At 44.7% G+C, this 21,480-nt stretch overlaps 4 protein-coding genes across 4 annotated transcripts; 2 read left to right on the top strand and 2 right to left on the bottom strand.

Moving 5' to 3' along the window:
- The first annotated feature begins 219 nt into the window (after positions 1-219).
- On the top strand, positions 220-10,700 carry LOC125511692 (uncharacterized). The gene is made up of 12 exons (XM_087522374.1): positions 220-927; positions 1,011-1,090; positions 2,154-2,341; positions 3,013-3,952; positions 4,203-4,330; positions 4,936-4,995; positions 5,094-5,144; positions 5,253-5,323; positions 5,763-5,908; positions 6,240-9,392; positions 9,475-9,596; positions 9,771-10,700. Exons 1-12 carry the CDS (start codon positions 482-484, stop codon positions 10,341-10,343), a joined length of 5,958 nt encoding a protein of 1,985 aa, XP_087378500.1. The 5' UTR covers positions 220-481; the 3' UTR covers positions 10,344-10,700.
- Positions 10,701-11,117: 417 nt separating this feature from the next.
- LOC125511693 (transmembrane and coiled-coil domain-containing protein STS1) lies at positions 11,118-15,217 on the bottom strand. The gene is made up of 15 exons (XM_048677132.2): positions 14,801-15,217; positions 14,614-14,695; positions 13,980-14,414; positions 13,649-13,814; positions 13,416-13,568; positions 13,014-13,111; positions 12,808-12,899; positions 12,611-12,681; positions 12,398-12,533; positions 12,131-12,190; positions 11,965-12,047; positions 11,808-11,884; positions 11,631-11,701; positions 11,462-11,519; positions 11,118-11,380 (listed from the first exon to the last, which is right to left on the bottom strand). Exons 1-15 carry the CDS (start codon positions 15,061-15,063, stop codon positions 11,252-11,254), a joined length of 1,974 nt encoding a protein of 657 aa, XP_048533089.2. The 5' UTR covers positions 15,064-15,217; the 3' UTR covers positions 11,118-11,251.
- A 1,065-nt stretch (positions 15,218-16,282) lies between these two features.
- LOC147974157 (putative UPF0481 protein At3g02645) lies at positions 16,283-18,006 on the bottom strand. Its single transcript, XM_087525190.1, has 2 exons — positions 17,675-18,006; positions 16,283-17,585 (listed from the first exon to the last, which is right to left on the bottom strand). The coding sequence occupies exons 1-2, from the start codon at positions 18,004-18,006 to the stop codon at positions 16,283-16,285; spliced, it is 1,635 nt and encodes a 544-aa protein (XP_087381316.1).
- Positions 18,007-19,876: 1,870 nt separating this feature from the next.
- On the top strand, positions 19,877-20,545 carry LOC125506586 (cysteine proteinase inhibitor 8-like). Its single transcript, XM_048671373.2, has one exon. It carries the CDS (start codon positions 19,957-19,959, stop codon positions 20,311-20,313), a length of 357 nt encoding a protein of 118 aa, XP_048527330.2. The 5' UTR covers positions 19,877-19,956; the 3' UTR covers positions 20,314-20,545.
- The last annotated feature ends 935 nt before the right edge of the window (positions 20,546-21,480 follow it).

Consider the following 21,480-nt stretch of genomic DNA (forward strand, 5'->3'; position numbering starts at 1 on the left):
ATGGGTTGACCGGGGCGGGGAGGGGGAGGGAGCGAGGTGTGGCTAGGCAGTAGCAGGCGGTGGTCAAGGGCACCAAACGAAGGAAGGAAGGAAGGAACGATGGATGGATGGCCACGCCAGGAAGACCCATCCCAGAGAGAGAGAGAGAGAGAGAGACCTTTTTGTGCCCAAGCCGAAAGCACCCCGCCGAATCGGCAAATTACTCCTCCCTTTGCTTGAATGCTTCCGTCCAATTCCTTTCCTCTCTCTCTCTCTCTCTCACCCGCTGGCGCTGCGGGCTTCTGCTTTGTTTACGCTAGCTTCTTCCACCTCCCCCTCTTCTTCGTTCCCCTCCCACACGCGACGCGCCTCCCCCCTGTACTGTAGCAGGTAGCAGGTAGCAGCAAGGGAAGGGAGAATAGTCCCGATTGGACCACGGGGACCGCCGATTCGCCGCCCGGGGGAGCTCAACCACGCTCCGCGCACCCCGATCCGTTCATCCATGGCCGATATACTCGACCCCCCACCCCACGACCCAGAGCCAGAGCCAGAGCCGCCGGGGATGGACGATTCGCACTTCCTCGGATCCATCTGCGGCATGGGCATGGGGATGGGGATGGGGGACACCGTCCTCGCACAGCCCGCCCCTGATGCTGCTCCCCCAGCTCCGGGGGGCCCCACAACAGCCCCGCCCCAGCTCCACAAGCAGCAGCCGCAGCTTGTGCCCTCGCCGCCCAAGAAGAGGGGGCGGCCGCCCAGGAGCAACGCCAACGCCAACGCCAACGCCAACGGGGGTTTGGTCGCAACCGCAACCACAACAACCCTCACCCCCGCCGCCGCCAGGCGGGCCGAGGCAAAGGCGGCTAAGAAGCGCAAGGAGGAGGAGGAGGACGAGGTCGTCTGCTTCATCTGCTTCGATGGGGGCGACCTAGTCGTCTGCGATCGGAGGTGCCCACCCACTCGCCTTCCTTCCCCCCTCTGGGAATGGATGCGTCCGATTTCTAACTGTTGCCGTGTGCGTGCGTGTGCAGGGGGTGCCCCAAGGTCTACCATCCGGCCTGCATCAAGCGGGACGACTCCTTCTTCACCTCACGCACCAAGTGGAACTGCGGTCAGTCACCCACCCACTTCTCCTTCTTCTTCATGCTCACCTAGCCACCCTAATCAATCCTGCCCTGCCATATAACATAATAATATCAACTGCTTTTTGAGTTTTCTGTCATACTCACCGCTAACCAAATTAGTTTCCCATTTTCGGTTCCTTCTGTTCCTTCCGAGAGCAGTGTGTGTAGTAACCAAATTCATAGGGGAGGAATTATTCTGGTTCCTTCTCCCGCAGCAAGCACAACTCCACTTGCGCATCATCCCTTGCTCCTCCTTCATCCTCAGCTAGCTTAAGCTTAATCGTGCCGTGTCATACTACTATTAATTCGCTTTGCACTTCTGGTTCTTCTGATAATAAGCAAATTAATCGCCCCTTTTTATTCCTTCTGTCTGTTGGAGTGTCGGGAGGGATCGAGCACGTTAATTGGGCACTTTGATTCTGTTTGTCGCGACCGACTAAGCTCATTAATTCCACGTCTTGGTTCCTTCTGTTGGGAGCGAGTATGTGTGCCAATTAATTGCTTGGAATTTTTTTGTCGCGACCAAGCAAATTCATTGGTGGGAATTTTTTTTGTCACGAGCAACCAAATTCATTGGAAACTGTTTGTCGCAAGTAAGCAAATTCACCAAGGCAAAATAGATACACGTGTCTACTGCCTACCGTCTACTATGACTTGTCTTCAAAAGGAGCGTGCATTTTCATACTTTTTGATCTGCACCTTGAGAGCCCAAAGTCTATTTGATACTCCCTCTGTAAACTAATATAAGAGTGTTTAGATTACTATTTCAGTGATCTAAACGCTCTTATATTAGTTTACAGTGGGAGTATTTTATAAACCAAGTGTAGAGCCCAGTTTACTTTTCCTGTACTCTTATTGTATTACCGGCACCGCCAACGAGTATACTACTAGTGATAATTGTTCATTCAAATTAATTAGCATCGAGATTTTGCAATTCAACTACTTATCAAAGGAATCTCCACCTTGCTTGGGCTGTGTTTACCTCCCAAGTCCAGCTGTTTACCTACACCTGCTGGCTGATGATGTCTCTGTTGACATTTTGTATATCAGGTTGGCACATATGCAGCAGCTGTGAAAAGGCGGGGCACTATATGTGTTATACTTGTACATTCTCTGCCTGCAAAGTATGCGTCAAACACGGCAAGTTCTTCGCTGTCAGGGGGGCCAAGGGCTTCTGTGATACATGCTTTGGGACTATATTGTTGATAGAAACGAAAGATGAAGGCGATGATACAAAGGTGATTACCCTCCATCAATCTCAAAACTCTCCATTTCATTCTGCAATATCTAAATAGTTTTGTTTCATTTCAATTTTGGGATTCGGGTCCTTTCTGCCAACTTTAAAGAGTAATTCCTCCTTTTGGGATACCGAATTCACGAAACAACTTCGGTGATCTGCCTTGTTTGTATGGCATGCTTTTGTAGGGCCTAATTGAGTTCATCCTTGCACACGTTTTCTATATATGTCTTTCCATTTCATGTTCTTGCATCTCAGCATTCCATAAAATTGTAACTCTACACCCCAAATTCTTCATTACGTTTTTCCAATTTTAATGATCATGTCACTCCAAGTGGCTGTACGGAAACATAATCGCTTGGAGATGCATAATTGAGATTGGACAAGCAGTGTTTACCCTGATTCGAAATTGGTCAATGCATAACGTAACTATCTCGAGTACCTTGTTTCCAAATGGAAATATCTTAATGAAAGCAGAAATTTGCATTGTCAAGCAAAGGCCTTCAAGTGTTGGTGCTCAATGATCTCATGTGCAGGCCTCATTACGCTTCTTAGTGAAATATAGCAGCCATGACCAAACTGCTAGTTGGTGCCCTTCCCTTTTGGGTTTCATTGATTGCTTATATTCTTCAAGCGTCTCTTCCTTTTTCATGTGTTCTTTTTTGATTGCAGGTTAGGGTTGATTTCGATGATCGATTCACCTGGGAATACCTGTTCAAGCTATATTGGTCGGATCTGAAAGGGAAGCTTTCATTAACAATGGAAGAACTAACCGGTGCAAAGAGCAGATGGAGTGCTCCTATTGCTTATGCTAGGAAAGAAAAAGATGAATCATCTGATGACTTATATGACGCTAATTATGATGATGGTGCTGGAAAACGAAGGCGTGCTAACCCTTCAAGGAAAAGGGGTAAAAAACGTCAAAACCCACAGTCTGCTTGTAGCGTTACTGTCGAAGATGTCAAAGTTGCAACTGGAAATGCTGAAAAGCTGCCCAAGAAGGAACCAAGTGACGGGGTTTCTTTGCCGCTGAATACAAAATGGGCTTCACCAGAGCTACTGGAGTTTGTGGGCCACACGAGAGATGGTGACCAATCTTTTATTTCCCAGTTTGATGTGCAGGCTCTTTTGCTTGACTATATAAAAAAGAATGACCTCCGTGATCCTCGGAGGAAAAGTCAAGTTATTTGTGATTCAAGACTTCAACGCTTGTTCAAAAAAACACATGTTGCTCATTTCGAGATGTTGAGGCTTTTGGAAATGCACTGTCCTGTTAGTGATGCTTCAACGGTAAATAATGGCAACCGTGGAGACATCAATCTTAATTCAGCTCAGATAGATGCCACTGGATATGGTGAAGTGGCAGACAAACTGTATCCTGATAGGAAGAAGCGGATGCATAGAAAGATGGAAAGAGAATCACTGTCTAATCTCAATGATTATGCAGCAATTGACATGCACAATATAAGTTTAATCTATCTACGCCGTAGTTTGATGGAAGATCTTATTGATGATCCCACGTTCTCAGACAAAGTTTCTGGTGGTTTTGTGAGGATAAAAATTACCGATGTTGGACAGAAGCAAGATATGTATCGTCTAGTGAAAGTAGTTGGTAAGATGTTCAATTCTTTTAACTGATACTACCTCCATCCGGAAAAATACTTCTACTTGTGCCCATCCGGGAATAGGCTGCACTTTAGAAAGCATGTGGTCAAACTTTTCTAACTCTTGTCTTCCCAGAAAAGCTTCTCTAACTTTGACTAGGAATGTATAAATGAATCTGGAAAAATAGCATCATTGAATGTGTCAATAGTAATATTTGTTTTGTAGTATCATAAACCAGATTTTGTTTGTTTGTGTAGGGACACATAAGGTTGCAGAAAAATACAACATCGGGAAGAAAAAGACAAATTTTGCACTTGAGATATTAAATCTGAAGAAAAAGGAGATTATCACGATGGATACAATATCAAATCAAGACTTTACACAGGTCATCTCTCTCTCTCTCTCTCTCATTTTTGTAATCTATATTTAAATATGAGTGGAATATCATTAGTAATTTTATGAGTTCACAAAGTGTATTGTCGCAGTTAATCTGACTGGTCTTTCTTCTAGTTTGGGTCATTGTGGACTTGATGACACAAGTTCACTATCATTCGTAGCTAAGTATATAATGGTCTTACTTTTAAGTGTTGTCAAGTGATGAGATCTTTAGACATGGGGGAATGTTCCTGCTCTTGGCATTTGACATAGGACTTTTGTGTTACATGCATCTATTCTTGTTTCTATGTGTGAAATTCTCTCAGACTAGATGAATGTTCTGGTTCAGTGGATTATAGTTGTGCCTCTAATTGAACGGGCATTGCTCCTTTCACCTCCTTTTCTGGCTCATCGAATTATCATTTATCAATGGGTAAATATGCGCACCCATTATTTTTGGCAAGAACCTTGAGTACCTATATGTATAATTCACATATAGAACAATGTACATCAAATAAATTAGAAAGATCAAGTAAAACTGCGATTTTCAGGGGACTCTGTACAACCATTGTTTGGATGCTGTCTCTGCCACTGATTATCGATATTTATGTGTAGGAGGAATGCAAACGCTTGAGGCAGAGCATGAAGTATGGTCTAATCGACCGACTAAAAGTGGTACTGCATATCATATTAACATCTGATGATCTAACTGACTTTAAGGTCTATGAAGTAAGTGTAGGTCTGATATGTTGTTTGTTGTTTTTTCAATTTAGGGAGATATTCAAGATAAAGCGACGATCTTCCAATCTGTAAGAGTGAATGATGTAAGAACAATCCTACCGAAGGAAAATCATATGTACAAGTCTCTTGATTAGCATTCTTTTTTTTTTCCAAAAGATTCTGATGTGTATTACTTCTTGAATTTTTTCTAGTGGTTGGAAAACGAAAAGCAGAGGTTAGGCTATCTTCGAGACCGTGCAAGCGAAACAGGACGCAAAAAGGAATATCCTTTTGAGCCTCGATCTTGGCTACAAATTTCTGCTTCCGCATCATTTACCTTTTTCTTGTGCACATGTTCTTTGTTGACTCGTGGTGATCTGGACTGTCTTTAGACTGAAAGTGTTATTTCTTTTAATTCTCGGACCATTTATTTTCAAACATGCCGTAAAAAGATCATAATATGTTAAATAAGTTTATATTGTGACTTGCTGATTTGTACATGCATGGATAATCATTTACTCAATGGATATTGTTCATGGCTTTGTTAGGGGGCCTTTTTTTTCTTTTTCTTTCACGGCTTTGTTGTAGTCATCTTATGTTTTTTCTAGAAATAAGGTATAGGGGTCTCAAGTTATGTTCGCTCACCCTGTTTGTACTCAAACTCCATGATAATCTAAAGTAACTCTATTTTGTCTATTTGGTGGCCCTTAACTGTATCATACACTTAGAGAGTGTGTGGAAAAGCTGCAGCTTCTCAACAATTCCGAGGAAAGAGCGCGCAGAATAAATGAAGTTCTAGAAGTGCATATTGATTCCCATATGAATCCTGATTATGAATCTTCTGAAGAAATGGATGATAAAAGAGCTGGTATTTATCTGCTTGAAATATTGGTTCTATATTTACTTGATTAATAAAGTATTAGAATGCAGTTAGCCATTTGGCATCCAATTGATAGGGATTTGCTCCTTAAATTCATGTGGTATGCCACAGTAGCTATCTATGGATGTTGCAATATTTTATTCTGTTTTTGCATTCGAGCCTTTTCTTACTGCAATATTTCATATAATATATCTGGAAAATTTCTTTCAGTTGATCTAATGCAACATTTAAATTGAACTGGCGCAACTGTCCCAATGCATCTGATTTTTGCATTAATCTAGTTTCATGTTTGATAACATCGCTTCTTGGTTATATGCAGTTGAACAGAGTGGAAGTGGCAAAAGATCAAATGGGTTATTCTCACCAATCAAAGTGCAAAATTATGCGAAAATAATGTCTGATGCTATCCGTAATCCCAAAAACCTATCAAAACAAAGTACAATACCGAAATTGGGAGCTGGAAGAAGCTCTAAGAATTCCCATTCAACAACCGGTACGGATATTCCAAAATCTGGCACCAACGTAAGCAGCAAGATGTGTGAAGCTGCACCCGTTTCATCTCCTGGAGTAACACCATCTACTGAGTTGGAGCCAGAGAAAGTCTGGCACTACAAGGATCCATCTGGAAATGTTCAGGGCCCATTTACTCTTTTGCAGCTATCTAAATGGACAGCTTACTTCCCACGTGATCTGAGAGTATGGCTCATTTTTGAGAGTGAAGAGAGATCATTGTTGCTGACAGAAGTGCTTTCAAAACAACCAAAAGATTTCGGTCAGGTTCCATCAGTTAGAAGTAGTAAAACAAAATTGGCAGGGTCTGGACAACACAGGAACAGCTCAAATGTGGATTTGAACAGCACTCCGTCCCCAGCTGGTTATAGTAGGTTTAATTCTTCTGAAACGACAGTTCAGTCTACTAAGTATTCTGTTCCAGAAAGGGTGAGTCCGCTGCACTCTTCAGATGAATTGCAACATGGTGGAGTACAGGGAAGACACTCTGCTGAATGTAACAACGGCCACAACCGGGGTGATCGGTGGAGTCCAAGCACGACGCAGACAAGTTGTAGTGGGCAGAATAATGTAGAATCTCATCGTAATCAGCATGCCTCACGGTCACAGGCTCAGCATAAAAGTAGTTTGCAAGCAGGTTGTGTAAAGGATTTGGATTCAAGGCAGGATTATTCGCACACTGTACCTACTCAACTAACCAGGAGAGATGTCCCCAGTCCTGCACTTGCTTTGAGTCCATCCGAGTCCAGAACCGCTTCAAGCCAACACGAAAGCTCTTGCTTGAGTTCAACCAATCCGGGCCTGCATGATGAACTTCATTCTTCTATTACTTCTGAAAAGACTAAGAGCTGTGCTCCTGCAACTTCTGTTGAAGACAGAGGATCTAGTTCACCGTCTGCCATGCTGGCCCACTCAGAAAGAGTTCCAGTCTGCAGTCAACAGTCGGTTCCTTCCGCGGCCATTCCTGAAATATGCAAGGTGGGGGAGGAGATGAAGAATGAGGAAAAAACACGCGAAACTGATGCATCAAATGTTTCAGTTAATCAGTCTCCTCAGTCCAAGATGTTCCCTGATTCTTCTCCTGACAACCAAGATATTGAACATGAATACCTTAATCCAGTGCAGAAATCCGAGAGTAAGAAGGCTGATGTGGCACACTCAGAAAAAGTTCCAGTCTGCAGTCCACAGTCAGTTCCTGCCGCATCCATTCCTGAAATATGTAAGGCCGGGGAGATCAAGAATGAGGAGAAAACACGTGAAGCTGACGCATCAAATGTTTCAGTCAATCAGTCTCCTCAGTCCAAGATGTTCCCTGATTCTTCTCCTGATAACCAAGATATTGAGCATGAACGCTCTAATCCAACGCAGAAATCTGAGAGTAAGAAGGCTGATGTGGCCCAGTCAGGGTCAAAATCAGCAATACCTGAAACTTTGGATACTAAGATACCTGACCACTCTCCAGCTTCTTTTGTTTCGCCGAAATTTGATCTCCCAACTGGGGAAGTAGGTGCCACAGATTCAGTACCTAACCTGGAGAAAACAGATGTAAGTGGTGAAGATTTAAATTCTAAAAAGGAGTGTTACAGTGAGACTAGCCTTGCCATAAAGGAGAAAGTGATAGCTGATCCTGCTCCTATTGCTAAGTCAATAGACGCGTCTGATGTTCCGGAATCAGCATGTGATGTTCCAACTGGGGAAATACGAGGTGTGGATAACGTGGAGAAAACAGTTTTGAGTGGTGATGATTCAAATACTCGAAAAGAATGCTACAGCAAGAAGACTACTCTTGTCACAAGGGAGAAATCAGTAGCTGATCCTGCTTGTGCAGAGTTGATCAACACGCCCGATGTTCCGGAATCAGTATCTAATTTGGAGAAGAGAGATTCCAAGGGTCAAGATTATTCAGATATTCAAAAGGAATTGTACAATGAGTCTATTCTTGTCACGAGCAAGAAACTGTTAGCTGATTCTGCTTGTGCCGAGTCGATTAACGGGGCTGCTGTTCTGGAAAGAGACTTAATGGGTGCTGGTTCAAATAGCCAAAAAGAGCTGTACAGCAAGTCTACTCTTGTCACAAGTGAGAAAATGGTGGTTGAACCTGCCTCTTGTGCTGAGTCAGTAGGCGTGCCTAATATTTTGGGCTCAGCATCTAACCTGGAGAGAAGAGATCTAAACGATGAAGATCCAATTGTTCAAAAAGAACTGTTCAGCGAGTCTATGCTTGTCACAGGTGATAAAATGGTGGTTAAACCTGTCTCTCGCGCCGAGTCAGTAGATGTGTCTACTGTTTTGGAATCAGTATCTAACATGGAGGGAAGAGATTTAAACGTTGAAGACTCAATTGTTCAAAAAGAGCTGTTCACGGAGTCTACTCTGGTCACAAGTGATAAAATGGTGGTTGATCCTGCCTCTTGTGCTGATGTCTCTGATGTCCTGGAATCAGTATTTAACCTCGAGAAAACAGGTTTGGAAGGTGAACATTCAAATATTCAGAAGGAATTGTATGAGGAGTCTGCTCTGGTCACAAGGGAGAACATGGTGACTGATCCTGCCTCAGTACATGTGTCCGATGTCCTGGAACCAGTATTTGACTTGGAGAAGACATATTTGGGAGGTGAAGGTTCAGATATTCAAAAAGAATTGCATGAAGGGTCTACTCTTGTTACAAGAGAGTACATGGCGGTTGATCCCGTCCCTTGTGCCGAGTCGACAGATGTGTCTTTAACAGAACAAAATCGTGGAACTTTGTGCATGGATGCGCTAGCAGCAATAGAGCAATTCATGACCGCTTCACCGGAGGAAGAGCCACAATGCTCTAGCCCCATTGCGTTATCCCCATGGGGTGAATCTGGTTACTATCAAGGCGACGCTGTTGATTCTGGACTATGGGGTGTCCAAGATGACACAATCAATGAAATGTGGTCATTGCTGTCACCGACGCCTACTCCGCAAAATTTATCTGGTTAGTCAGTTTGTCGATGTTTAGCATGCTTCCATCTATTCTATATTGTTTAATTTAACCATCCATTTTCTCTCCTTTGCAGGGGTTAAATCCGAGGCGGAAGGTGGTGCCCATGTTGTCAACGCGGCAACTGTTGCTCAAGGAGAGTACGACTTTTTCCAAAGAGATCCAACACCAGGGGTGCATTGGGGACTGACTGAGCAGGTACTCCCTCTGATCCATGTTACTTGTCTTAGATTTGACACGTTTTAGTATTAGATACATCCGTGTCTATACAAATATGGATCGGAGGAAGTATGTTATATTGCAACATCTGACCAGGATTTTGCTTCCTACACGATATTCCGTATGACATTAAAGTTTTCCGTGCTACTTCAGGTGAAACCAAAAGCAACTGCTGCATCAGCATCACCGATAGATGTGAATGTGAGCACAGGAGCATTTGGCTGGCAACCATCAGCCAGTGAGAGATCAAATGCTGCATCAGTATCATTGATAGATGTGAATGTGAGCACAGGAGCATTTGGCTGGCAACCATCAGCTGACGAGAGATCAAATGCGGGAGCCGCATGGAGCACTGGCTACAATCCAAACATGTACTCAAGCTATGGAGCAGCAGCAGGAGCAGCACCCTCTGTTAGAACCTCTCAGCAAGCAGCAGCAGCACCCTCTGTTAGAAGCTCTCAGCAAGCACCAGTGAAGCAGGAATACACCGAGTTGGACGCTGCTAATTTCAGAGGGGCCCTAAGGAATTTCGGAGCGTCCTTTGGGAACAACACCAAGAGCTGGAACGCTCCCGCTGGCAATGCCAACCGAGGCAGCCAGCGCCGCGACAGGTACTCTGAGATAAGCGAGTCTTGGCTCCTTAGCTCGAATAACAACCCTAGGAGTAGGACAGATGGATTTAGCGGTGGCGGAACATCACAGACGCCCCCGAGGGGGCATCGGTAGAGAGAGGGCGGTATGTAAATTCCACGAGAGCGGGTACCGCAGCTACCTGCACACGTCACGTCGTTTCTACAAGAGTAGAGAAATGCAAGTTTTTGAGATTCTTTGGGTCATATGTTTCCACTTTTGTATAGACTAATGAATGAATGAATCATGATGGTAGTCGAGCGTAGGAGGGATCTCCATTCAAGTGTAGTAGTAAGAGTAAGAGTACTGAGTATATATATGTATGTCTAGCATAGGAAGATGACAGAGTGTTTCCCCAAGTAGATTTGTTTTGTCTGTTGGGGGTGCATGGCAATATTCCACTGGAACTGCATGTGTACCAAAAACTATTTTCTTTCTTTCTTTCTTTCTTTCTTTCTTTCATCTTGGCCTCGATTCGCCTGATGTGTGACACCTGAAAGTAAACTGTGATGCCCGACTGAATTGCCGTCGTTTTCTTCTGATGCTGGTGCTGGTGGCAGAATGGTTCCAGTGTGTCATAATTTAGGATAGGTTCCTTGGCAGAGATTGGTTTTCGACGAACTTGTGGCTAGTAAAAATGCGATAATTGGTGAGATACCTTATGTGTTGTGTGCGAGAAAATTTTGCGTAAGATGACTCGTTTGAGCGGTTCTCATCGCACAATTTAGGGAGGTACTGCTATTCAAAGGAGTTGGTTGGTTGGTTGATGATTGTTAATATTGATTTCATTGTCGATGCTGTGCATAGTAATGCGGGTGGCGCGTCGCTGTTGTTATAGATGTTGTATTTGTAGTTGGATAACGGATCTAGTTGAGAGCAATATCTCATGTAATGCAAGAGACAAAAGCTCATTATGTTTCTATGTACAGAGTGTGCACACTTCATTTTCGTCGAACCCTGCAGTGTAGTAATTTGTATCCTTTTCTAGGCAACTGTTACACCTGCTACTTGCTAACTGCCGCTGTTAGTGGGACGAAGACAGGATAGTAGGTGTTTAGTTCCAGGTGCTTCAGGATCAGCTGCGCCGCCGACAGGTACGAAGAATGCCCATCCACAAGCTCGGTAACATCAACCTGTAAACGAATGTTCAAAAGTTATGCATACTACATATACAAGGCTAACGGAACTCGAGTAGATGCGATCCGCATGCTTACGTTTTCGACGCCAGGGATATCGACGGCCTGTATCCCAGCCAATCCTTGCGTGAGCAGGCTGCATATGAGTGAACTAGTAAGTCGAAGAAAAGATGGTGACCCTAAACTGTTCTTCTGTCGACGACCATCGAATATGAAACATCATCTCGGCTCCGCAACCCTTGTTTACCTTGCACGGAAGGTGACGCCCAGAATCCAGTCATCTTTCGAGTACACGTTCACAAACCTTCCAGCAACCATCTGCAGCAATGTCAATATGAAAATTGTGGCAACTTTTAAGATGCTTCAGTATGACACACATGCAAACTGCATGTCACAATGTTTCTGATCGCATAAAACATGGTACCTTCCTAGCGGGTTCCCATTTCTCGCCTTTGACTGAAACAGGCGCACCTAGGAGCACGACCCTCTCGACGAGTCCCTCTGCTTCCATCAAAACAAGTGAGCGAAACTGCAGCTAAGTATATAGTAGATGTGAGGAGATAACTCTACACAGATTGTACCATTGTCGCTTGACAAAGCAAGCTCCTGTAAACACTTGAATATGACACGAGCCCCTAGTGAAAACCCAACGAGGGTAACAGGCCTGGGATGATTTTTGGTATCAGATATGGGGAAAAAACTGAGAAACTAACTGCACCAAATAGAATGAGTTGCAGGTGGAATTACCTGTTCCCTTGGGACCCCTTCATAAGTACTTCAGCAAGCATTTTCCCTGCCTTGTCTGATCTGAAATATTGCAATTTATTACTAGTTAAGTACACAGCTTGCTATGATGAAGAAAAAGGCAGCAATCTATGTTGAGTGCGTATGATAGCATGTTATAACGTCACAATCTTACTGTTTAAATACACAAAGCAGCTCTAAAAATCAATTTATTTTTGGTAAAATTGGTGGGCATTGCAAGCGGTCACAGCTACTGGAGTTTGCAGGTACCTGTCGATAGCAACGGACCATTTACTATCGATAAAATCCGTAGCTGCAAGCAGAGTAGCAGGCCATGCAAATGCTGCCAGAAAGCCACTTAAGACTGTTCTCATTGCGCCTTGCTTCATCAGTTCCAGAGCAAGTCCTGCATCAATAACTATACATGTAAACTAAAGGCATTCAGAATAGTGCAAACTAAATGTTCAAAACTACAAACATTACTTGATGTCAGCCAATCTTGTATTGCAGTACTCACAGCAATTATATGCTTAGACTCCCACTGAAGAATATACCTGCCAGTTATTAGTCAACAGTAATTGTATAAGAATATTGTACTGCTATACCATTAGCTTTAAACACGTGGATGAAGTACAGAAATAATGATCTGAAAAAAGAGCAAGTCAAAAATCATTCTAGACCTTTCTAGGTTATCCTTCCATCCTTCCCAAGGTCTAATGTAGTCCTCCTCATCAAAAGCAAATCCAGAAACCAAGATGCCAACCGCAAGACGCTGAAAGGATGAATGACATTTACAGAGGCCAAATCAGTTCGATTACTATACAGATGAATGGCATTCTAGTGACATGGAATTTGGTGTAACATCCGAGAGAGTTAAAGAACTCACACCCTGATTATGGTTCTCACCAATCGGTTTGAACTCAAATTCTTTTACACTTCCAATCCTTCTGGCCATTTTGGTGCCCGTCAAGCCAGCTCCAGCAGCTAATTTACAAAGATCATTCCAAGGACATAAGTAACCAAGTAGAATATTTCTGCACTACTACATGATTATTCTCGTTGATCCATTCCATCTCCCTTTTGGGAGTTTATGAATTGCATCATCTCCTGGCAACCCATCTAATTATCTTAATTGTAAAATGTGCCGACACAAATGAGGTGTGAAATATAACTCCCATAAACAGGAAACAAAATTTTACGCGGCATAGCATGATAGCAGTATAGGATGAAGAAACAAAAGCTCAAAATGACATCACCCAAATGATTTAGAAAGGACATTCAGACATACCCCCAAATGATGCAGCCACGGCCACAGAGCCAGCAACAGATCCCGCAGCAGTAGCCATAGCAGCAAAACCACTAGCTCCGATAACAGGTATAATTGTTCCTAGCGTTGGAGCAAGAGCACCAAATCCTGCAGCAATTGCTGGAGCAGCTAAACCTGTCATGTAGAAGAAGAGAATATGAACCACCCAAGATTTTTTTAGCATCTCAACAGAATTTCCAAAAAATATCTCCTACCCCCAGTAATAGCCAGTAATGCTCCTCCGGTCAATGCAGCTGCACCGATGATTCCTCCACGCTTCCATTTTGCCCATTTGCTTTTGGGTGTTGCGTTCTCTCCTGACTGTTCTTGTTCTTTTGCTGCTGCCATAGCAGAGCATGCGACCATAACCTCGATGGCTTCCTACAGTAGCAGAATGGGTGATCACAAATTATGTAACAACAGCCTGAATACACATTCATATGTTTCGGGTTCCTTTTTGTTTGATGATATCAGAATGCAGTTTCGTAACATCTTATAACATAATTATCACTGCTGAATTGAAGAAGAATGTATTATTGTACAAACCATTTTGACCCACTTCACATCAAGCCAAGTTGCCAGCAACCGAAGGGCGACCCGATGCCGGGCGTCGTAGCCCTTCCTGAAGTGAGAGGACTTCCTGTCGTCTTCCTCTTGCGATACGGGCTTATCAGCCACACAGGCAGAGAGGAGCGTAAACAGCAGCGTCATCTTCCGGTGATGGGTAGCAGGCACATCATCCAGGGACAAGTTATCGATTCCCAGCAAGTCCTCAGCGGGGAAGCCTTTCTCTGAGGATTCAGCCATGCCAGAACTAGTAGAAGCCTTTCTCTGAGGATCACCCTCTTTGGTTGTTTCATCCTTTGCAGTGTCACTGCTCAAGCTCATCACCATGGCATCAACTCCTTTGGCCAAGGCGTGTTCCTGGTCCTGGCTATCCGAAGAGCTCTCGCCGTCTTGTTGGAAGATCATCCTCAGAAACTACAAAATGGAAAATGGAAGTGGAATCAGACGAAGTGAACCACACTTTGAAACAAAACGAAAATAGCTATGTGTATTGAGTGGTTAGTCCCAATTGGACAGTAGAATCCCCAAATGTGCTCTGCACCTCACTGTCTGAAACGAAATGTAAACCCAACTAGGGCGAGTGAGGACACACGAGCGAGGCCAAGGGTCGTACCGCGCCGATGTGGTGCTTGGCCTCCGGCGACGCCGCCGTCTCCTCCAGCCCCGGCCACGCCGCCGGGTCGATCTCCAGGAACCTGAGAGGACGGCGATCCCCAACCCAAAGTGGTAAGTGAAACTGAAACGAAGCGTTTGTGCCAGAATTGGTAACCGCTGAGTCAAATGTGGGGGGCGGACCGGACCTGAAGACGGGGCGGAGGAGGCCGCGGGAGTCGTGCGTCCAGAGCGCCTTGGCGGCGGCTTCGGCGTCCTCCCCGCTGCCGCCGGTGGAGCTGCTGCTGCCGCCGCCGCTGGCGCTGCTGACGCGCTCCTCCTCGTCCGCGGCGGCGGTGGCGGGGGAGGAGCCGAGGAGGACGGACTGGTGGATCTGCGCCTGGCGGAGCGCGAGCGCCAGCAGCGCCCCCGCGGCGTAGCGCTGCGTCGGCGTCAGCAGCGCCGCCGCCATGGCTGGTGGTGCGAGGTCCGGGCTGGACGGCGCGGGCGGCGTGCGCGCAGAGCCCGAAGTCGGCAGCTTCGAGGGAGGGAGAGAGGCGACGTGGACCTGGTTGGGCCGGACGGGACGCGTGGCCGGGGCCGGCCGGCGCCGGTGGTTTTTATACCTTGTGCCGGTCAAAACTTTGGGTTTGCTCACTTCTTCTTCTACTACTAGTAGTACTGTTACTTTAACTTCACATGAAATCCATTTTGAAATATGTTGATTCTGGCAAAATTTGAGGGGAACAAACTGTGCCTTTTCCGATCTGCTAATCCCCATTTGTCTGGAAGCAAATTTGGACCAGTCGATTTCGAAGAGGATAGGAGAGTAGGACTAACATTCGAGTTGGCGCCAGCCGCGACATCATAGGTGGAGACGAGACAGAGGTGACGGTAGCCCCGGTAGGCTGGAGGGTGGAGCGTGTGATCGGAAGTTTCAGAAGGGATCACACACCGGGGTTTACCTAGGTTCGGCCCCCTCATGATCGAGGTAATACCCTACGCCTTTTTGTGGTTTGATTGATTGCGGGGAAAAAAAATACTTCACGTTAGGGGGTTACAATATTTGTAAGAACTACCAAGATGATGACTAGATGTCAGATGATCTCGATCTACCTGCTAGCTAGCCTCAACTTAGGGTTACACGTCCTGCAAACTGGCTTGGAGTCTCAACCTGCAGAGAGCCTTGGATTTGTACGCCAAGGTAAGCTTCTTATGAAAGGATACGTGCCCAGAGGCCCTTGGATGGAGACACCTAGGCTTATTGGGCCCTAAGGTGTAAAGTTCTTTTTCTAGTTTTCTTGTTGGTTCTACTGGGACCTACGAACGTGTTATTCTTGTTTTCCCTACTTTTTTTGCCGTCTAAGGGTGTAAAATTTCCTTACATTAGGAAGTCTAAAATCTTATAAAAATTCATAATTTTCAAAATTAAAGTTTCAGAAATGCAAAACCCGAATACTCAGAATTTCTTTTCGAAACTTAGAGTAAGCATCAGATAGGTACAAAGAAAGCATAGGTTGAACAAATCGATTGAAATCACTATTAGATTGAAAACCAATAAGATTAATAAATGTATTAAACAGGATGCAACCAATGTATTTTTGTTCTTCAATTTTGAATCTTGAAGACTTGAACAGCCAAATAAACTGGTACTATTTATTTGCCCAATATGACAAGACCAGTTTATTACTTCAGTTTTGAAGGATGTTACAACCATTTTTTCTCCTAACCATACCCATCCCGTGCCAAGAAAGGAGGCAACCACGAGATAGGCAGAAAGCTTGGAAGCCAACAAACAACAAGAGGACAACCATCATGGCGCAAGCAACCATGTCCCTAGAGCCAAGAAGGTGCGCTTTCACGAACGTCCTGACCCTCACCTTCCAGCAGGCCCCATGGTACCGATTAAGCTCATCGATCACTCTGTCCAGAGCCGGCACCCTCGTCAGCCTCACCGACCGGGTCATCCCGTTCCACAGCTCGGCCACTTCCTGGTCACTCTTGAGGTGGTTCAGTATGATCCCGTGCTCCCTCAGCAGTCGGGCATCCTCGTCGGTGTCGATGACCCCGTTCATGAGCTCGACGTACCGCGCGAAGACCAGTGCCCTAGAGCCCATCGACGCCTCGTAGGCCACCAGGTTCCGCAGGACGACTTCAGTGGTCATGTCGATGCTGATCACCGGGAGGTGCAGCGTCGCGGTTCTCGCGCAAAATTCGATCGTGGAGATGCCACCGGTTGTTGGGGTGAATGTGACACCGACATAGGCGAGCTCGGAGATAGAAGGCACCGCGATCTCCTCCAGCAGAGGTGATATGTTTCTGTTCTGAACATCGGATGCACCCTTGGGTTCACGGGCGCCTCGTTGAGTAGCTAGCTGCTCGATGGGTTGCCTGACCATCGACAGGCATGGAAGAGCGGCTATGAACTTTAGAAACATCCTCACCATGAAATCTGTCACCAACGACGCCAACTTCAAGCCACGCTTCACGAGCAATTCCGTTATTGAACTCATAGTCGATCTCTGCGGGGGGTCACACAACCCATCTCCGGCTTCTTCCGTTGCACCATCCGACTCTTCCAGACAACCACATGGCAACATGTTAGAGTATAGGAAATCTAGCAAGTGGGCGTGTCGTGTGGCGTCGGTGCATGGAGAGCTTATCCCCTTGAGCAAGCAGACCTCCTGAAAGAACCCTGACAAAATGGAGCTCAGATTAGGCCGTGGCACGCCATGGCCTGACGAGCACCACATCTCGACTAATTTTACGACAAGAAACATTGGAATCTGGTTCTCCAGCATCACGATGTCACGTAGCAGCATGCTGTGTACAGATGTTCTATGAGATGGGTCAACCAGATGCGACATCCTCGAGGGCATCCTTTGTGTTGTCCTCCGGTTTTTGGTCTCGCAGAAAGTCTGCAGGAACTCGAGAAGAAATGACACGTCGATCGCCATCATCCATGCCAGTGTCTCGTTGGTGAGATTGAGTTGCCTGCAAGAACTAAACACAAGGTAATTAGTAAAGATCGAGATTTCCTTCGGTTATGCAAGTAGGATATATTTATTATTCTGCACTTAAACCTGTGATAGTGAGAACGAATCCGGTGCTCGAATGTGGCAAAGACGTCCACAAGTTGTTGCAACTTCTTACTTGGCAGGTGGCTTTGGGCTCTCTTGGCTGCAGAGAGCTTGTACATCTCCATGTCACAGAGTCCTTCACGACAATGGTGGTAAGGGCCCAAGGCCACCAGCTGAGGCACATACGCTTCCGGCTTAGTGCACAACAGGGGCTTGAGGACATCGAATATGGAGACGGGCTGATCATCGCCTAGCTCGATCTCCTCTTCAAGGATTCGACGAATCCGGATGATCCATTGTGTTTCATCAAATGGGAGGTCTGAGCATGTCACCATTTGGCCTGTGATAGATGTGGGTTTTACAGGTCATTTTATTTGAGAGCATGCATGCGGGCATTATGAGAGGAGGGCCAGAGTAAGAAGTGATCTAAAATGGTCATCGGTTAGATTGAAAAGCGTACTACTTAAATGAAGCTTATATTTATTAGCATCAACGTAGTAACCGAAGCGTTTTGGAAGGCAAAAGAAACTGAATCAAGATACTAGACGATTACAAAAGAGGCCAATAGTAGTAGAGTAGACTGGGAAAACCTACGGAAGGAAATAGAATTACCACTTGTGTTTTTCATAACTGACGTCCTAAATCTTGCTACCACACTTTTTCTTAACTTTGACTAAAGGAAACACAAATTAATTCAAATTTACAAGGTGAAGACAACATGGCAATAACGATTTTTTTACTTGAAACCTTTGAAGCAGTATACCTTTTCAACCAAAACCAAAAAAATGTGTCGTGAGCAAAGTATTCCTGTAAATGGTTCTTCCTCGTAAATGAAAATGCATGCGATCAATTGATTTCTCACGATTTTCAATATGGCTAGACCTAGACGGTTCACTGCTGAGCAAAGTTTCGGTTTTAATGGCCCAGGCTGAGATGGCCGAATTTCGGTCAGTTCAAACATTTCGGCAAAATCACAGAAAAACTGCAAAACCAATTTTTTTTGAACAAAATTTGACTGGGCCGAAAGGGACTTTTTCGCCCAAGGCCTAGATGTCTGAAATTCGGCCGAAAATCAAAACTCTTCTGCTGAGTATAAAATTCAGGTACAAGGCAGCTGTGACGAGAGGATTTGCTGCTGACCTGTTACGTGCGTCCTCTGGACTTGTTGTTGCCGGCCATCAATCTTTCCTTCTCTCGAAGCAATTTGTACAGGTGACAAACTGTTGTATTGATCGAACTGATGTTACATTTACATTTAAGGTGGAGTAAAGGGACATAAACAAGGAAGAACGTATCCACTAAATATATATATATATATATATATATATATATATATATATATATATATATATATATATATATATATATATATATATATATATATATATATATACTTTCTTATGTGCGACCGTACTGAGCACCGATCAATTAACATTTGCGTTGAACATAGAGTGGTGTTATTAATTCCAAAACATGACTCTTTTATTATAGTTCGTAAATATGACTCTTTTATTATATATTCCAAAACAAGAGTGGTGTTATTAATCCAAAAATATGGGCGTTTAATTGTCGAGGAAATCACCTAATAAATTATTACAAGCGGTACTGAAATCTGTTGTCACAAAAATGGTAAACAAACATTAGAAAGAGGTCATCATATACTCCTATGAAAAGTGTTCTGCTCATGACATAAAACAATTATATATGAATTATATTAGGCAAAAGTAACTGGGCATGACATTATGAGATCCTAAAATTGGAATGACTAACCATGATATTTAGTGAGAATTTGAACTATCTCATAACTTTGTAGTCTGATTGCTTGAACTTCAAAAGAACATCCTACATACCAGTTGAAAGAAGCACATCACTTGCAATCTTGCATCAGAATGCTATCCACTGGTTGGAAGAACATACTCCCTCCGTCATAAAATAAGTGTCTCAATTTTGTACTAACTTTAGTATAAAGTTGTACTAAGGTTGAGAAACTTATTTTGGAACGGAGGGAATAGTAGCTTAGAAGATCTCCTTTCACAAGAAAAAAAATAATAAGCCAGCACATAGTGCTTGTTGGGTTCTTGAAGATGGAGCCAACCTGGAGATAGCCCAAAAACCGTTGGCCGAGTTGCATACAGATAAGCACACACCTTCATGTTCACGTGCATGAGCATGTGTACGCACGCCCGCACGCCCCCCCCCCCCCCTCCCCACACACACCGTTCTCGTCCCCATTCCCATTCTCCGTCGATCTATATCACCTAGGAAGGCTTCGGATGTGACCGACCATGGCGGCAAGAGCGAGATACCTCCTTCCGCCCACCCTCCACACCGGGACCTCCATAGTCGGCCGTGGCGGGTTGCCTGGGGTGTGGTTCCCCATCCCGAACGTGGAGGACGCGTGCATCCAAGAGCACGGCCGGTGGGCGCTGGCACAACACATGTGCCTGGCGACCCCTAGTGGGCTACAGTTTCGCCGAGTGACGGGCGGCGAACAACAGGTAATTTCCGGGGTGAAATATCGCCTCGTCGTGGATGCGGCGGACAACTGTGGCAGGACCATGCGCTATCTCGCGGTGGTATACGAGAAGCCCTGGACCAACACCCGTCGGCTCACCTCCTTCGGGCCGGCAGCCTGCACCTAGTTAGCGTCTGGTTAGTTTCATCTGCATTCTCATCCTATTTTGTATGGAGTGCTAATAAATGATCTGTTTTACCGGACAATCATGTGGTTTGAACGGTGACTTGTGCTTGCAGTGCAGTTCATCCTGTCTGGCAAGTAAAATTGTGATCAATTGTTGTAAGATTGATTGTGGAATGGATGGTTAATTTGCCATTTTGAGGGGAGACTAGTAGTGGTTTCACTGCTTTTGCTAATGCTTATGTGTTAAGTTTCTCATTGTTCCCAAATTCCAGTTACTATTTATCAGCTCATGTGAAGTCTTTATCAATGAGCTAGTGCATGGTCCTTGCTTAGGCAAAAAATATTTATTGTACAAGGTGTGGTGCAATTACATGAAGCTATTCATGAAATTCACTGAAAGAAAAAAGATGGCCTATTGAGAAGGCCATGACAAGGTCAAATGGCCTATTCTTTATCTAATGATGTAAAAAGGCTTTGAGGATAAATGGCGTGGCTAGATAATGTGGATTTTTGTGGGGTTGGGGGTTGGGGGGAGTGTGTTCAATGATTAGGCAGGTCCTTAATCTTCTCTACTTTCAAAGGGGCCAAACGGGTTAGATAGGGGGAACCCATGTCACATCTGCTCTTCGCCTACCTGTAGATGGGCTACCTATCCTTGACAAAGAGGCTGAAAAAATGGTTTCATCAAAGGCCGGATCCCTCATTTGGTGGAAGATAGTTTGGCTATTTTATAGTATATTGATGAATCAATTTTTCTGCTAGTGGATGATCCATAGAGTGCTAAAAACATGAAAATCATTTTGTGCATCTTTGAGCAAATATTTGGTTTGACGATACACTTTCAAAAAAGTGAAATCTATTGCATGGGTGGTACTGCGCCGAGGAAAGAAGAATACAGTGAGATCTTTACTTGTGATTGGAAAATTTTCGTTGCATTACCTAGGAATGCCTGTTGATGTGAAAAAATTAGTATTTCAATGGGACCCCATTGGGAAGTAGACCGGATAAAATGGGGGACTAGATGGGAACTCTCCTATCTACCAGCGATAGAGTGATTATGATAAATGCTTCCTTGAGTAGTGTTCCTTTGTTCATGTTGTTTTTCCTGGAAGCACCCAAAGGGGTATTGAAGTAATGAGACCAACATAGAGCAAGGATGTTGTAGCAC

This window comes from Triticum urartu, chromosome 5A, assembly GCF_056163025.1.
Source record: "Triticum urartu cultivar PI428250 chromosome 5A, HENAU_Tu73, whole genome shotgun sequence".
Classification (NCBI taxonomy): Eukaryota; Viridiplantae; Streptophyta; class Magnoliopsida; order Poales; family Poaceae; genus Triticum; species Triticum urartu.

Excerpts from the sequence above, each read along its gene's own strand:
- LOC147974157 (XM_087525190.1), bottom strand. The coding sequence starts at position 18,006 with ATGGTGACATGCTCAGACCTCCCATTTGATGAAACACAATGGATCATC. Across the intron at positions 17,586-17,674 it reads ATTCGTTCTCACTATCACAG|GCAACTCAATCTCACCAACG; the intron begins GTTTAAGTGCAG and ends TAGTTCTTGCAG.
- LOC125511693 (XM_048677132.2), bottom strand. The coding sequence starts at position 15,063 with ATGGCGGCGGCGCTGCTGACGCCGACGCAGCGCTACGCCGCGGGGGCG. Across the intron at positions 11,702-11,807 it reads AATGGGAACCCGCTAGGAAG|ATGGTTGCTGGAAGGTTTGT; the intron begins GTACCATGTTTT and ends ACATTGCTGCAG. Across the intron at positions 11,381-11,461 it reads ATATCCCTGGCGTCGAAAAC|GTTGATGTTACCGAGCTTGT; the intron begins GTAAGCATGCGG and ends ATTCGTTTACAG.
- LOC125511692 (XM_087522374.1), top strand. The coding sequence starts at position 482 with ATGGCCGATATACTCGACCCCCCACCCCACGACCCAGAGCCAGAGCCA. Across the intron at positions 5,145-5,252 it reads AATCTGTAAGAGTGAATGAT|TGGTTGGAAAACGAAAAGCA; the intron begins GTAAGAACAATC and ends AATTTTTTCTAG. Across the intron at positions 5,324-5,762 it reads GAAACAGGACGCAAAAAGGA|ACTTAGAGAGTGTGTGGAAA; the intron begins ATATCCTTTTGA and ends ACTGTATCATAC.
- LOC125506586 (XM_048671373.2), top strand. The coding sequence starts at position 19,957 with ATGGCGGCAAGAGCGAGATACCTCCTTCCGCCCACCCTCCACACCGGG.